Source organism: Botrytis deweyae, assembly GCF_014898535.1.
Source record: "Botrytis deweyae strain B1 chromosome Unknown BDEW_048, whole genome shotgun sequence".
In the NCBI taxonomy this organism is placed as follows: domain Eukaryota; kingdom Fungi; phylum Ascomycota; class Leotiomycetes; order Helotiales; family Sclerotiniaceae; genus Botrytis; species Botrytis deweyae.
Genome location: NW_024066255.1, coordinates 219,170 through 233,258, shown reverse-complemented (window position 1 = coordinate 233,258; position 14,089 = coordinate 219,170). Strand labels below are relative to the sequence as shown.

Here is a 14,089-nt window from a genome sequence, read left to right as displayed (position 1 = left end):
ATATCATTTCTACCTTCTGCCGAGATCCTTTTCAAGAGTCGAGAGCATCGAGAGAGTATACCGGTAGAGAAAGGGTACTTACTGATAGGAGTTCTACTCGTAGGGTCGGTAATTAAAATTTACTTATAGTACCTAGTAGGTAAAGGGTACATACAATATATACTAGGTAAGTGAAGCTGATAGCTTACAGCTCACAGCTATCTCCAAACTTCTAAAGTCGGAAAAGGGTATAACGATGAGGTCAAGTTCACAGTTAGAAGTTGCAGGTCTCAGGTTACAAGCTTAATGCACGCAAGTGGGAGGAAATTCGTAGATGCAGATGAATCTCCAGAGAAAGTCTCACGCGGGAATCCTTGGCAAGTCAGGTCAGGGCAAGCTTAAAGCAGGAGAGAGGGAAGAGGGAAGAGGGAAGAATGGGGCGACGGTGACGGTGACGGTGAACAGACCTCATCAAATCACAAGTGACTACTAGGTACTCCGTAGAGTGATGAAAATCTTCAACTCTTCGCTGTGAGGTTGGACGGAGTCAAATAAAAGTAGAACGGGGCCGGGGAGTGTATTAACGGATCCATAACCGAAATCGCGAATGGAGATGTATCATGTACGGAGTAGAGTACCGCTTCATCAAGTGAGAGTGCTTACCGGTTACTTTGAAAGTGGAGATGTTTTTAAGATGATTTATTAATGATTTGATGAGGTTGAGATTGAATATTGGATATTGGACATTACATTACATTACATTCGAATCATCCAAAAAGAAAAAAAAAATAGATGAATTGGCAAATATTTAATCCCGTCGTTGTATCTTACTGTATTATACCGTATGTATATGGCTTTTCATTGATACATTATTGTCATCCACATAGATTTATATTGATTATGATTACTCTAGGTTCTAGGTATGTAAGATTCTAGATATCTTTTAAGATCCAAAAGACATAGAAGCATCTAGGTATATAGTTTAGCTCCTTTTACTCTATCATTCTACTTTCTATCGATAAATACTCAAGTCATAAACGATCCCTTTCCATTCAATTCAAACCAACCCACTCATCAATATCATCATCAACATCATTATGATTATCAAATTTACCAACATCTCTCATCTAATATCTAATATCTATCTAATCACCACTCTCCATCCATCTATCCATCCATCCATCCATCCCTCCCTCCCCAAAACCATCCAACCCAATCTAATCCAATTTCCCTCTTCCCTCTTCCCCCTCCCATCAAAAAACCACACCATTCCCCATTCATCCCCGGTGTGAAAAATTATCCATCAAAATTCACCACACCCATCAAACCACAACCCCATCTAGACCCGGTCAGGTCAGGTCAGGTCAGAACAAGTCAGCTCGTACCCCAAGCGCAATCGGTACCTACCTACCTACAGTCTGTACCTCGTGTACCTACTAGGTAGTATCCTATCCTATCCTATCCCATCCCATACTATCCGATCCGTGGCTGAAAATCCCACGAGGTAGGTAGCTCGTAGGTAGGTAACCTTAAACGACAGTACTGTACCTCGCCACGCCTTCACATAACCATCCCATCCCATCCCATCCCATCCAATCCACATGGATCCATAAGCCAAAACGCCGCAAAATTCAAACGCGTATCGGTATTTCGCAATTGACTTTTTCATCGATATATGGTGATGTAATATCATACCATGATGTACCTATCGTACAACTACCTACTCACGTACCTACATACCCAGCTACATCATCTCCATCCCTATAGAATACCTTTTCATATATGACATTCAGAATCCTATTGTATTCCGAATAATGACACGATAGATAATATACATATTCTATCTTACTTACGGCTCTCCTCTATTCTACTCTGTAGCTCACATCACATCACATCATATCATATCACCATTACTATAACTATAACTATAACTCTATAACTCACTAATCATCATATTATATTAATACTACTTACCCACCTAGGTAGGCATCACCAGTTTGTCAGTCAGTCCATCAATCAATCATTCAACCGTCAATCAATCCATCGTCAATCATTCATTTCAGGGGTTAAGCGCTCTCCTAACCAGACGGTATAATTCCAGCCAGCCAGCCAGCTACGTAATTCAAATCCAACCCCATCCCCTCCCCCCTCAACATTCTAGAAGCAAAAATAGAAAATCTGAAAATAAAATAAAAATCCCGTAAAGAGGTGGAAATATAAGACACATTCATATTCATTCATACTCCACTTCCACTTCCAATTCATTATCTCCTCCGTAAATAACTATCGGATGCATCGTTCCGTTCCGTTTCGGTTCGTTTATATTAATATTATACCTTACTTATATTATTGTTTATCGTTAATACCTACTATTCTCCTATCTATAACTACTAGATATAATATATCGTATAATATATATCTATTTATTTACTTTATATTATATCTCTATCTTAATCCTAATTATTTATTAAAGAATTAAAGAATTAAAGAATTAAAGAATTAAAGAATTAAAGAATTAAAGAATTAAAGAATTAAAGAATTAAAGAATTAAAGAATTAAAGAATTAAAGAATTAAAGAATTAAAGAATTAAAGAATCAAAGAATCAAAGAATTAAAGAATTTAATATTTTACTATATATTACTTACTACGATATGAGTATACTCTGTATAGTATATAATTATAAATAGAGAACGTAATGTCAATTTTTAAACTTTTAATTTTTTTTAAATCTCTCTCTCTCTCTCTCTCTCTCTCTAGATTCTAGAACCCCTCTCCCCTCCTCACCTCACCTCACCTCTATAATCAGCATCATCATAGGTATATAATAACCATCATCATCATCATCCCCATCCCCATCCCATAACCACAACCTCTAACATTCCGAAACATAACCCGAAAAATTTCAACTCATATTTCTCACTTCCCTCTTCCCATCTCATCTCATTTCATTTCATTTCACCTCTCCCAAACACCCACTCACCCATCCAACAATTCCCAACCCTCACCCAAATATCCCAAATTCCAATATCCCTATCCCAATCCCAATCCCAAAATCTCCAATTTTCATTTCACCCCCTCTCTCTAATTATCCATCCAATCATCCATCCATCCATCCATCCATCCATCCACCATCCATCCATCTTCTAGAAGCAATTAATAAATTAATTTCCGATCCCATCACAATCACATCAGTCACATCACATCAATCACATCAATCACATCACATCACATTACGGAGTACAATTACATAGACTCATAGAGTACTCGAGTAGTGGCATGTAAGTAATGTACATCGTAATTCTAGAATGGATATGGTTGATATCTACTGTACTACGTATACGTATTCTGTATTCCGTATGCTGGAATATTCACATCATACTTATTTTCAACTCATACATACCATAAAATACATAAATCCCATTCCAAAAATCATCTCACACCTACACCTCACCTCACCTACACCTTACCTTACCTCACCCACTTACCCAAAATCAAATCCATAACCAAATCCAAATCCAAATCCATAACCTCACTCCTATCCTAATCTCTAAAATGACAATTCGCAACATGATTCACAATAATTTAAATCCAACATCGATACACAGATGAGAATGGGTCATGATCTTAAAAACTCTGATGGGGAGCCGATAATTTCCCCTGAATGTCGACATGTGCACGGCTAGAAATTTAAACTATGTACATTGGGATTTGCATTTGATTTGATGGAATTTGACCCTTCCCCCTGAGCCTGGGGCAAATCACATCCAAATCTGAGAAATTTAAACGGTTATCGGTCAACGGTCAACGGTCAACGCAATCATTTTTGATGGTTCTTAATCTGACAGCGCTTGTATCGGTACTTTGACCCTATGATTCCTTGACTGACGGGAATCCCGAGAGATGAGATGAAATGAGGGGAAATTTCGAAATTTAATATCCAACTAGGAAAATCCTTATTGAGATGTTCTAGAAATTATTAGGAAAATGTTTGGGAGAGAGGAAAAAAACTTAAGAAATATCGCACTCCTTGTGTTCGCCTTCAACATCATCTTCTCCTTCTATCAAAACACGATGTCCATCGACATTCTTCTCTACTTCAGCTATTAAGCTTTCCAAGTATTCTTGATCCCTGTTAAATTGTCAGCGATGGAGCAAAAGGATGGTCATTGACACTCAAGTGATATTTACCTTCCAACTAAAGTAACGGTATTGTGTGCTTTTCCCCATCTGGGATAACTTCCAACCTTGATACCCTTTGGTTCTACTTTGGCAGCCAATTCTGTCAGATATGGTGCTACAGCACTCTCTGACATGGGAGTCGAAATCATCACTCGACAGATACCCTTGCCTTCAGGATCTGTCAACCGAGGAAGTAAAAATGGTTTCAATCCCTCCAACAATCTTTCGAAAAGTCTTGGGATACCAGGTAAGATGTGAATATTGCCATTGATGCAAGCAACTGGAACCCAAAGATCTTCACATGGGAATATAACTTGCTTTGACAAATCCCGAGATTCATCTAATGGCAATTCCACCATGCGAAGTTTAGCTTTCTTCGCGGGAGAATCTTCATCCCAATTGAAGTTTGGTTGAGATGGATGAGGTTTGGATAATCTCTTCATCTTTTCATAAGTTTCTTGATGAAGCTTCAATTCGAGTCCAAATGCTCTTCCAATGGATTGATAAGTGATATCATCGTGTCTACATTTTGTTAGTTGGGGTATATGTATATTTCGATATGCGTTCAAAACGCACGTTGGACCAATTCCTCCAGATGTGACTATAAAATCATAGTTGTTTGACATACGTCTAACCGCTTCAATGATTTCATCCTCATCATCTGCAATAACCTCGATACGCTTTAGATTCTATTCAAGAGTCAAAATCTCCTCCTTCAGTATGCATTCTTTGGATAGGTATCCTACTATTCCATGCTTGAAACAAAACTTTGCAAAATAAGCCGAATTTGTCTGCCAATGCTATCAATATCTAAATTTTCTTCCTCATTTATATTTCAAACGTACATCGACCGTCTGTATAGGAGCACATATATATTAGCCATGATGCCCTTGAAATCCTCAATAGAATAAACTCCCAATCATCACTGACCTTTCCCCCGAGTACTTCATCTCCAATAATCAAACATGCTGCCGTGTGAATGGTTCTCGAGTTACGTTCGTCGGCAGATACTGATGATGTCATGACTTTATTTGAAAATGTATATGCAGCGGCAGAATTGTGAGCGTAATTTGGTAAGGGACGAGAAAGATGTCTGGCTAATTGAGAGAAGCGGGAGAACATGGATGATGGAAATATATGTAGTGAGAAGAGGAGAGGGGGAGAAGAAGAAGAGAGATCTTTGTAACAATCAATGGGGTTATGTATTGAAGTGGGGTTGGTTGATCGTGAGTGAGGTTTTAGTGATTGAGTGGAATGGAGCTTCAGAGGGAGAGGGGTGTTTTGAACTTTGGAGGTTACGCCAGGGTTGGATTTATTTGGCGGGGTTATCCGCGTGGATTACGAGTACGACGAGTATGGTATGGTACTACCGGTGCTACCGGTGATGCGATACTTTGGAGGGGATACGAACAGATCAATGGCATGTTGAAAAGATTCCGATGTCATATCATATGTCAGCTATCAGTTATTTGGGTAGGTTAGAAGGATTATAAATATAGGAAAGGGACCCGGAAATATCATAGAGTTGGATCTTCTTTCATGAAGCTCTTTCATCTTCTCTTCAATTATCACTTATATATCTTTCTTATCGTGGATGAGAATGCTGATAAATCAGAATGGCAAGACATTCCTGTGAGTATTATGATATTATGATATTAACTTCAATATTCATTGTCTATAATGACTATGATGACTGAATCCAGATATCTAATCTAGTCAACGGAATTCAAATGGTTCTTTGAGAGATCTTGATGATAGTCTGGTTGGGATTGAGTCAATATGTACTCTATTCTCTATTTTCCATTCTCTCTCAAACCTCTATCCTCCATTCTTCATGCTCTATCCTCTATTCTCTATACTCTATACTCTACACACACTTTTCTCCATCTCCCAAAATTCCCTTCACCTACCTCCCTACCTACTCTGTACACAGACACCTTCACATTCAAGACGAAAGATTATGCTCAAACACATCCAATCTCCGTCGGATGCTCGGATTCTTCCAATTTTCCGCCTTTATCGTTAAAAAATGACAACATCAGCCTTGGTGAACGGACGAATAACGGAAGATAGTATGGAAAATCCATGAAATATTCAAATTTTCTCTTTTTTCGACCTTTTTATTCACATCAGATTATATATCGGAACGGCTTTATTATCTCCAAGACAATCTCTTCACTCTATCTAACTCGGAGTTTAGACGTTGAATTGGATTAGTCATAGGCAAAAAAAAAGTTTGTTTTCTTACCAACAAGTGAACATCAATTATCGATTACCCATATCACATATTGGTATGACGAGACGTCCGACGGACCCGCTCAAAAAGCCGAATCCTATACATTGAGCTGTTACTCGTAAACAAAATATAATACTTTTTCTTTTGCTCAAGTCTTTACTGCTTACTATTTCTAACTTTGATTCCTCTACTCTTCTTCGATTTTTGGGGAAACTTTCTTGAATATCTCATCAATTATGTCTTCAGGACCGGCTCATAGAGTTCAGTCAGCAGTGGTCGAGTATGGATTTCCTCAAGGGCATCTCGGTCATCTTACAACAGAGGAAGAGGCGGCTTTGAATAACTTCAAGGTTGTTTGCGCAGAGAAGGGTTTGTACAAGCCTGGAAATGGAAGTGATGAACCTGCATCGCACGAAGATGCTACCCTTCTGTATGTATCCGTTCAAGATTCTTTCCTAAGCGCCTACTGATGATTACCTTAGGCGATTTCTCCGAGCGCGCCGGTTTATTGTACTGGATGCCCTTAAACAATTTTCAGAGACAGAAGAATGGCGAAAAGAGAATGAATTAGATCAATTGTATGAGACTATCGATTTGGAACATTACGAAGAGACTCGCAGACTTGTAAAGTCCCCCCATTCTCTACATTCATTGACACCCCTCCTAATTATCTCGATATAGTACCCACAATGGACAGGACGACGCGATCGACGTGGTATTCCTGTATACGTATTCGAAGTATCATATTTGACTGGTAAACGAATGTCTGCATATGAGAAATCCGCCGTCGATACACATACGAAAACCAAACAAGATGGCAAAACCTCTGGAAAGTTATTGCGCTTATTCGCTTTATACGAAAACCTTACACGATTTGTTATGCCATTATGTACAGTTCTTACCGATCGAGATCATCCTCGAACACCCATCACACAAAGTAATAATATTGTTGATATTTCTGGAGTTGGATTGAAACAATTTTGGAATTTGAGAGGGCATATGCAAGATGCAAGTACTTTGGCTACAGCTCATTATCCAGAAACTCTTGACCGCATTTTTGTAAGTTGTATATGAGTTGGAATATTGGAAACTCACTAACTTTGTATCCTCAGATTATTGGTGCACCAAGTTTCTTTCCAACAGTTTGGGGTTGGATTAAAAAATGGTTTGATCCAATTACCACATCCAAAATCTTCATTATCAGTCACAACGATGTCAAGTCAACTTTAGAAGCCTTTATCGAGCCTAGAAATATTCCCAAGAAATATGGCGGTGAATTAGAATTCGAATTTGGAGATATGCCTACGTTGGATCCGGCATTAGAAGCAGTTACCACTTGGAATGGAGCTGGCTCATTTCCAGGAGGGCCCATGTATTGGGTCAATACCAAAGATCAAGAATCGATTCAAGCCATCGCAGTTGGAAGTAGTGAAAAGAAGGAGAGAAGAGAAGAAGTTTGCACTATTAAGAAAACTATCAAGGATAATGATAATATGGGAACAATCGCTACAGATGCAACCACCGAAACTCCATTACCCGTTCAATCAGAAACACTCGAAGTACCCGGCGCAACCCCCGCCGTCATAAATACTACCGCCGGGACCAATTCTCCTCTGAATCAAGGAATTCCAATAGATGATCTCGCGATTGAAAATGGTGAAGTAGTCTCTAATTCAAGACCTGAATTAGAAACCTTTCACACAGCTCAAGATGGATTAAACAATTTATCCATTACCAGTCCCCCAGCAGACGAGGTTCTCGTAAATGGAACAACAGAATCTCCTCACACCACAACAACAGCAAATCAATTAGATCCAAATCTTAACCATGATGGAGCTGGAGCCGAACCAGTAGTAGCAGCGGGAGAATTATCAAAAGCGACAACTCAACAGGAAAGTATTCATGATGAGGTACCAGCCTTACCTATGTCTCCTGTAGCGGGTTCCGTGGCTGGTGGTTCTGAAACTTCGAGTACGCCTGGTGTGAGTGATAAAAAGGATAAGAGGAAGAGTCTTTTGGGGGGGTTGAAGGGGAAATTAACAGGTCATCATTGAGGTGATATTTGAGCAGTGAGGGTTTGGAGTGAGGGTTTGGAGTGAGGGTTTGGAGTGAGGGTTTGGAGTGAGGGTTTGGAGTGAGGGTTTGGAGTGAGGGTTTGGAGTGAGGGTTTGGAGTGAGGGTTTGGAGTGAGGGGTAAAATAGGTGGCGAGGGAAAAGGGGGGTTGTTTCAAACAGCATGATGGGATTTGAGAGTGTAGAATTTATGAGATGGAATAGGATGGATGGGATGGATGGAGATGATGAGACCATATGAGATGAGATGAGATACACACGGAAAGTAGATACCTAATACCTAATACTTACACGTACGTACGTGGTTTGGAGTTGGGAGAATATATTATTGTTATTGTTACTCATGTTGGTGGTTGGTGGATGATGGGTTGGCACGTGTGGTGAAGAAGTACAAGAAAAGAATAAAGTACCAGCGCGTTTTATTTGGGATTGGACAGAGATAAAGAGGGAGCAGAGAAGAGAGAGAAGAGAAGAGCAGAGCATTATATACACAGCTCAGCTTAGCTTAGCTTAGCTTAGCTTACCTTAGCACAGAGCGTTGAATAGGTACCTATTATATACATTACTTATGGGATTACATTACATACACGGATTTGGAGGGGAAAGGACAAAGAATTATGGATTATCATATATCATATTTTGGCTATTCATGAGTTGTGATTTTCTAATTTTATTATTTGATATTGTGATGTGATGTGATGTGATATGCTGTAGTGGTATTGTCGTGGTATTGTCGTGATTGCATTTTTGATCGCTTGCGTGATATGGTTTGGTTTGGTTCGTTGTAATTCTGTACTTCGTGAAATCATAATACTTACCATTTGCCTTCCCTTCCTTCCCCTCCATCCTTTATCTTCTATCTCATCAACCATGGCCGGTCCTTCCCTTTCATCCTATTACCTTTCCCTTCGATACCTTGACTTAGGTCTTTTCTCTCTCTCTCATCATAATCACATAAAATCTCCATCCCCATACCTCATAAATGGATTGGGTGGTCTTCCACCTCCACCTCTTTGAGGTCCATCACCCGGTCCTAAAGGATCATATCTTGCACCTGGCGGAGCTTGCGGGTTGAATACTCCTCTACCACCCCCTAATCTCTGTCCTTGTCCTGCAAATAGAGGATCATCAAATGTAGGATGCATACCTCCCACTTCACCTAATCCTCGAGCGCCTGCCCCACCTGTAAAAGAACCGGGGAAAGGATCGTTGGGTCCTAGACCTGCAGGATTTAAATCATCGTGACCAATATTGAAAGGGGAAATCGTTCCCCGAGGATCAAAGCGTCGAAGACGATTCAGATCTAATTCATCATCGAAACCAGGAGGAGGGAAATCTCCGGCGGGGATGGGACGACGTGGTGGGTCGGCAAGGGGATCATTATATGGATATGGACGAGCTGGTTCTGGAAGACGTGGATCTGTTGTGGGAGTTGGTAAAGGATTTCGTCGAGCTTGTGTTTCTTCTCTTTCGTCATGAACCCGGGATGCTTCACCTGCGCCCTCACCCGCACCTTGTTGAGAATCTTCGTATCCTTCTTTCTGTAAAGATGGAATGAGTCTTTGGATGATACTTATTTTGAAGAGGGAAGCGAGATCTGCGATTCTGGGAGGAGAGACGAAAATTTCTTTGAGCCTTGATTTGAGATTTGAACGATCTTCTTGGTCGTTTGTGAAAGGAATTCGTAAAGGGAGCGCAGACGTGGAAACGTAATCTCTGGCTGTAATTTCGAGGCGGGTAATTTTCTCATCTCCGAGTCCTATTCCTCGGATTTCAGCCTTGCCACCTAGTCGATCGATTTTGACGACGTAATTCATAGAGGATTGGGAGTGAGCGTAGAGGAATGAATGGGATCCAAAGGAAGAATTCCATTTCGAAGATAATCTGGGAGCAAGTTGTGCGCATTCGGTTTCTGGCAGGTTTGTTAACGTTTGTACTTTGAATAAGGACTTAAACTGGAAGACCAACTATTCTCTTGACCTTCTGCAAATCCGATGAGTCGAAATCCGACTGCGATCATACATGCGTGAGAGAATAGGGCGATGGCTTCGTATGAACTGCTGATATCGGAATCGGTATCGTCTTTTTGATGAGTAGGTAAAGCTTCTGCCATATGATGCAGAATGGAATCTGGACTGAGTGGATTATTTGCCATTTTGGCGGATGAGGTTGGATTGTTTGTCTGTGATTATTTTGATGAATGTCGATGTATTGATATCTCTTGATATTGACGATCTGCGGTGAAGTAGAGCGATGTGATATGTATGATGTATTCAAACTTTGAAGTGAAGAGTGATAAAAAGTCGTACAAATGAATTTAATTGTACGATATGAGGAAACCAACGGAATGCGGGGGTGCATGGCGAAGTCAAGCTACTGCCTGAAGCTATCAACCCATGTTATGTTTAGTGACGTTTGGGTGGCGGCATACCCCGTCAAAGTCCGCTTTATACCATAGCGCAGCCTTCTCAAGCCTCAGGGTCACCAAAATACCCAAAATACCCCTGCAATTATTTTGGTAGCTCTAGCTAAATGGAACGAACTACTTCGTACTCTGTACAGGGCCTAGAACATGTAAAAACTTCAACGCGCCAGTAACATCTTTATACAACTTTATTCCATGGCTTTCAATTGCATCAAATAATCTTCGTATCGTTATTCAATACATCTCTACACAGGATGGAATCAACTGAGTCTCTTTTTGAGGGACAGAAATTGGTGAAGTTACCAACGATCGTTCACGATGACCCCTTTGTCAAAGTGGTAAAGACTTTATCAATGTATTTACTCTGAAACTTGGCATGCTATGATATCCATCTAACGTGTACTGCTCTACTAGATACTTTGTCGATGAAATTGTCCTTCCTTCAACCTTTGAACAATTACGAACTACATCTGCGGGCAATAAAATTCGAATACTTGTTGAGCATCTCGTCGAAAATGTTACGAATCCCGCCATTATCAATGCAATCTTGTCAGTAGCACATCGTTATTCATCACGAATCCAGTAATAATTGAGATTATACAGAACCCTCAAGTGGCATTTTTCTACTCTCGATGTAGATGATGATCGCGGAATCAATGAAACTCGAGCGAGCGCATGTGAAATAGTGGCATGGAGATTTCTAAGTCGTGTATCGGAAAGAGATGCTGTCGATTTTTGCTTATACGAATTACCTTCACCTACTCTTCAACGATCAACCGATGGTACAGCAGAAGAACCAGAGGAAAGTCAAGCTACGGAACATTCGACTTTATTGCCACAATTCAGAGAAAGGGATTCTCCTCCTGGTACAAGGCCACCTAGTCAGAATAAAAAGACTGAACTCTTACGGTCTATTTCACATATGGGGTCATTCTTTACTCATGATGATATGGATGATGATGAGGATGATCCAACATCTTCTTTCACAGGATTGAATGCTCTTGAAATTGGTGTAGTAGCTGATTGCAAAAAGTTTTTAAGCCAGAGAATTGTACAAAAAATTATAACTGGTATTTGGAAAGGAGATATAACATTTTGGGAAAGTTTGAGTGAGCATACTCAAAAGAAAGCTCAATTTTATAATAGGAAGAAGTCCGATCCTTTTTCGAGATTGAGAGTACCAAGATATATCAAAGCTTTTGAAGTTTTGTTCTTTGCTTCTTTCTTATTTCTATACTATGCAGTTCTTGTTGAACGGAATCCGTAAGTCATTCTGTGTTTTGTCATTCTTTCTTTTGTCATTCTGTCTTTTCTCATTCTGTCATTCTATCCTATCCGCCCCTCCAATGTCTAACATCTTTTCAGATATTACATTACGCCCCTTGAAATTGTTCTCTATGTATGGTTTGCTGCTTTTGCTTATGATGAGCTTGGAGAGTTCATAGATGCGGGCTCGATATTCTATGCAGTTGATATATGGAATTCTTGTGATTTGATGATTATCTTAATAGGAGCTGCTTTCCTACTCACTCGTTAGTACTCCTTGTTTTAATACCTGAACATTTCTAACGTTACCTAGGTGTCATTGGTTTGACGAAGGATGATGGGATTATTATCGATATGGCTTTTGACATTCTGTCCCTAGAGGCATTGTTTTTATTTCCAAGGTGAGTTCGTGATATTTCATTCAGAAACAGGACCAATCTTAAAGGTCGAGTGTCTTCCTGGCTTTTGTCAGACCTTACGTGCCAGGTGAGGGCTCTGGTATACGTGATAGGAAAATGCCGGTATTTGGTTTAGCGCCTCGTTTATATTCTACGCTAAACCCAATCTCGGCTATTACTGTCACGTGTGCCAGATTTCTAGATTGATACAGGACTAACATTACTTCAGAATATGTTCACTTCTTAGTCTCCATCCATATTTTGGAACTTTGATTCCTTGTTTAAAGGCCATGGCCACAGAATTCATTAAATTTATGGTTGTCGTCCTGGTCCTTTACCTCGGTTTCCTAACAACCTTTACCCTCCTGGCCCGCGATTCATTTACCTTGGGCGAAATGTCTTGGGTTCTTCTCAAAGTATTTTTCGGATCTTCATACCTTGGTTTTGATATAATGAACCAAATCTCACCCCAATTCGGTCCTCCGCTCATGATTATTTTCGTTATCCTAACCCAGATTCTATTGATTACCTCCTTAATATCAATATTGTCTGACAGCTTTTCAAGAGTTATATCACACGCCAAAGAAGAATATCTCTTTGTATATTCTGTATACGTACTTGAATCCTCAACCTCTAATCGACTTACACACTTTTACCCACCACTCAATCTCATCCCTCTCATTCTCATCCGACCACTTAGACTCTTCATGAGTTCTTCTACATTGCGTAGAATTCGAATAGGGCTACTAAAAGCAACACATGCTCCAATTGTACTCGCAATTAAGATTTTCGAAGGTGTTAATGAACATATACAAGATCCATCATCTTTCCCACGCACACCAATTGCTACAGTACCATCTACACCTCATAGCGGAGCTGGTGGAATGACAAGTATGAGTGGAGAACCAGCATATAAAGGAAAAGCGAAGAAGAAATTCTTGACAAGTAGGACGGGTACAAATCATTCATTGCATTTTATGGATGGACCGGGTATTGGAGATGGAGAGGCGAGTCCACTTGTTGGTGGAAAGTGGGAGGGAGGTATTAGGGGGAGAAATGAAGGATGTCCTTCTGATGTGGGTAATTGTGGACGTGCGAATGGAAAAGGAAATGGAAAATTCAATAAGAAATTGACATTCGAGGGAGAAGATAGTGGATTAGGAGGAGAGGATGATGATACAGCACGAAGAATACAAAGGACAGAAGAAGAGAGGACAAGCGAGAGAGAAAGAAGATTAGAAAATAAAGTTGATGAATTGGGAAAGAGGATAGAGGAATTAACAAGATTGTTTATGGCGGATAAGGGATTGGGTGGGGATGATGAGATGTAAATAGATAGATGGATGAATACAGAGGTCAATATGGTGGTCGGTTCTGAGTAGGGTGGGGAGGGAGAGAGACTGACTAACTCTTTCCTTAAAATATTCATGGATAATAATATAAATGAATGTAAGATTACATTAAGTGATGTTTTTCGTCAATGGAAATTTGAGTTTCTGGAATAACAGTTATACCCGCAAACAGGAAAATCT

The 14,089-nt window shown here is 39.9% G+C and overlaps 4 protein-coding genes across 4 annotated transcripts; 2 read left to right on the top strand and 2 right to left on the bottom strand.

Moving 5' to 3' along the window:
- Positions 1 to 3,343: 3,343 nt before the first annotated feature.
- EAE98_011472 (uncharacterized protein) lies at positions 3,344 to 5,281 on the bottom strand (the record flags this gene model as incomplete). The annotated part of the gene is made up of 5 exons (XM_038959094.1): positions 3,344 to 4,109; positions 4,169 to 4,681; positions 4,736 to 4,848; positions 4,906 to 4,959; positions 5,090 to 5,281. 5 exons carry the CDS (start codon positions 5,279 to 5,281, stop codon positions 3,989 to 3,991), a joined length of 993 nt encoding a protein of 330 aa, XP_038804607.1. The 3' UTR covers positions 3,344 to 3,988.
- Positions 5,282 to 6,631: 1,350 nt separating this feature from the next.
- On the top strand, positions 6,632 to 8,449 carry EAE98_011471 (uncharacterized protein; the record flags this gene model as incomplete). The annotated part of the gene is made up of 4 exons (XM_038959093.1): positions 6,632 to 6,825; positions 6,878 to 7,019; positions 7,077 to 7,454; positions 7,508 to 8,449. 4 exons carry the CDS (start codon positions 6,632 to 6,634, stop codon positions 8,447 to 8,449), a joined length of 1,656 nt encoding a protein of 551 aa, XP_038804606.1.
- Positions 8,450 to 9,418: 969 nt separating this feature from the next.
- On the bottom strand, positions 9,419 to 10,623 carry EAE98_011470 (uncharacterized protein; the record flags this gene model as incomplete). The annotated part of the gene is made up of 2 exons (XM_038959092.1): positions 9,419 to 10,380; positions 10,437 to 10,623. 2 exons carry the CDS (start codon positions 10,621 to 10,623, stop codon positions 9,419 to 9,421), a joined length of 1,149 nt encoding a protein of 382 aa, XP_038804605.1.
- A 524-nt stretch (positions 10,624 to 11,147) lies between these two features.
- EAE98_011469 (uncharacterized protein) lies at positions 11,148 to 13,888 on the top strand (the record flags this gene model as incomplete). Its single annotated transcript, XM_038959091.1, has 6 exons — positions 11,148 to 11,248; positions 11,308 to 11,442; positions 11,497 to 12,156; positions 12,259 to 12,425; positions 12,473 to 12,560; positions 12,787 to 13,888. 6 exons carry the CDS (start codon positions 11,148 to 11,150, stop codon positions 13,886 to 13,888), a joined length of 2,253 nt encoding a protein of 750 aa, XP_038804604.1.
- Between the last annotated feature and the right edge of the window lie 201 nt (positions 13,889 to 14,089).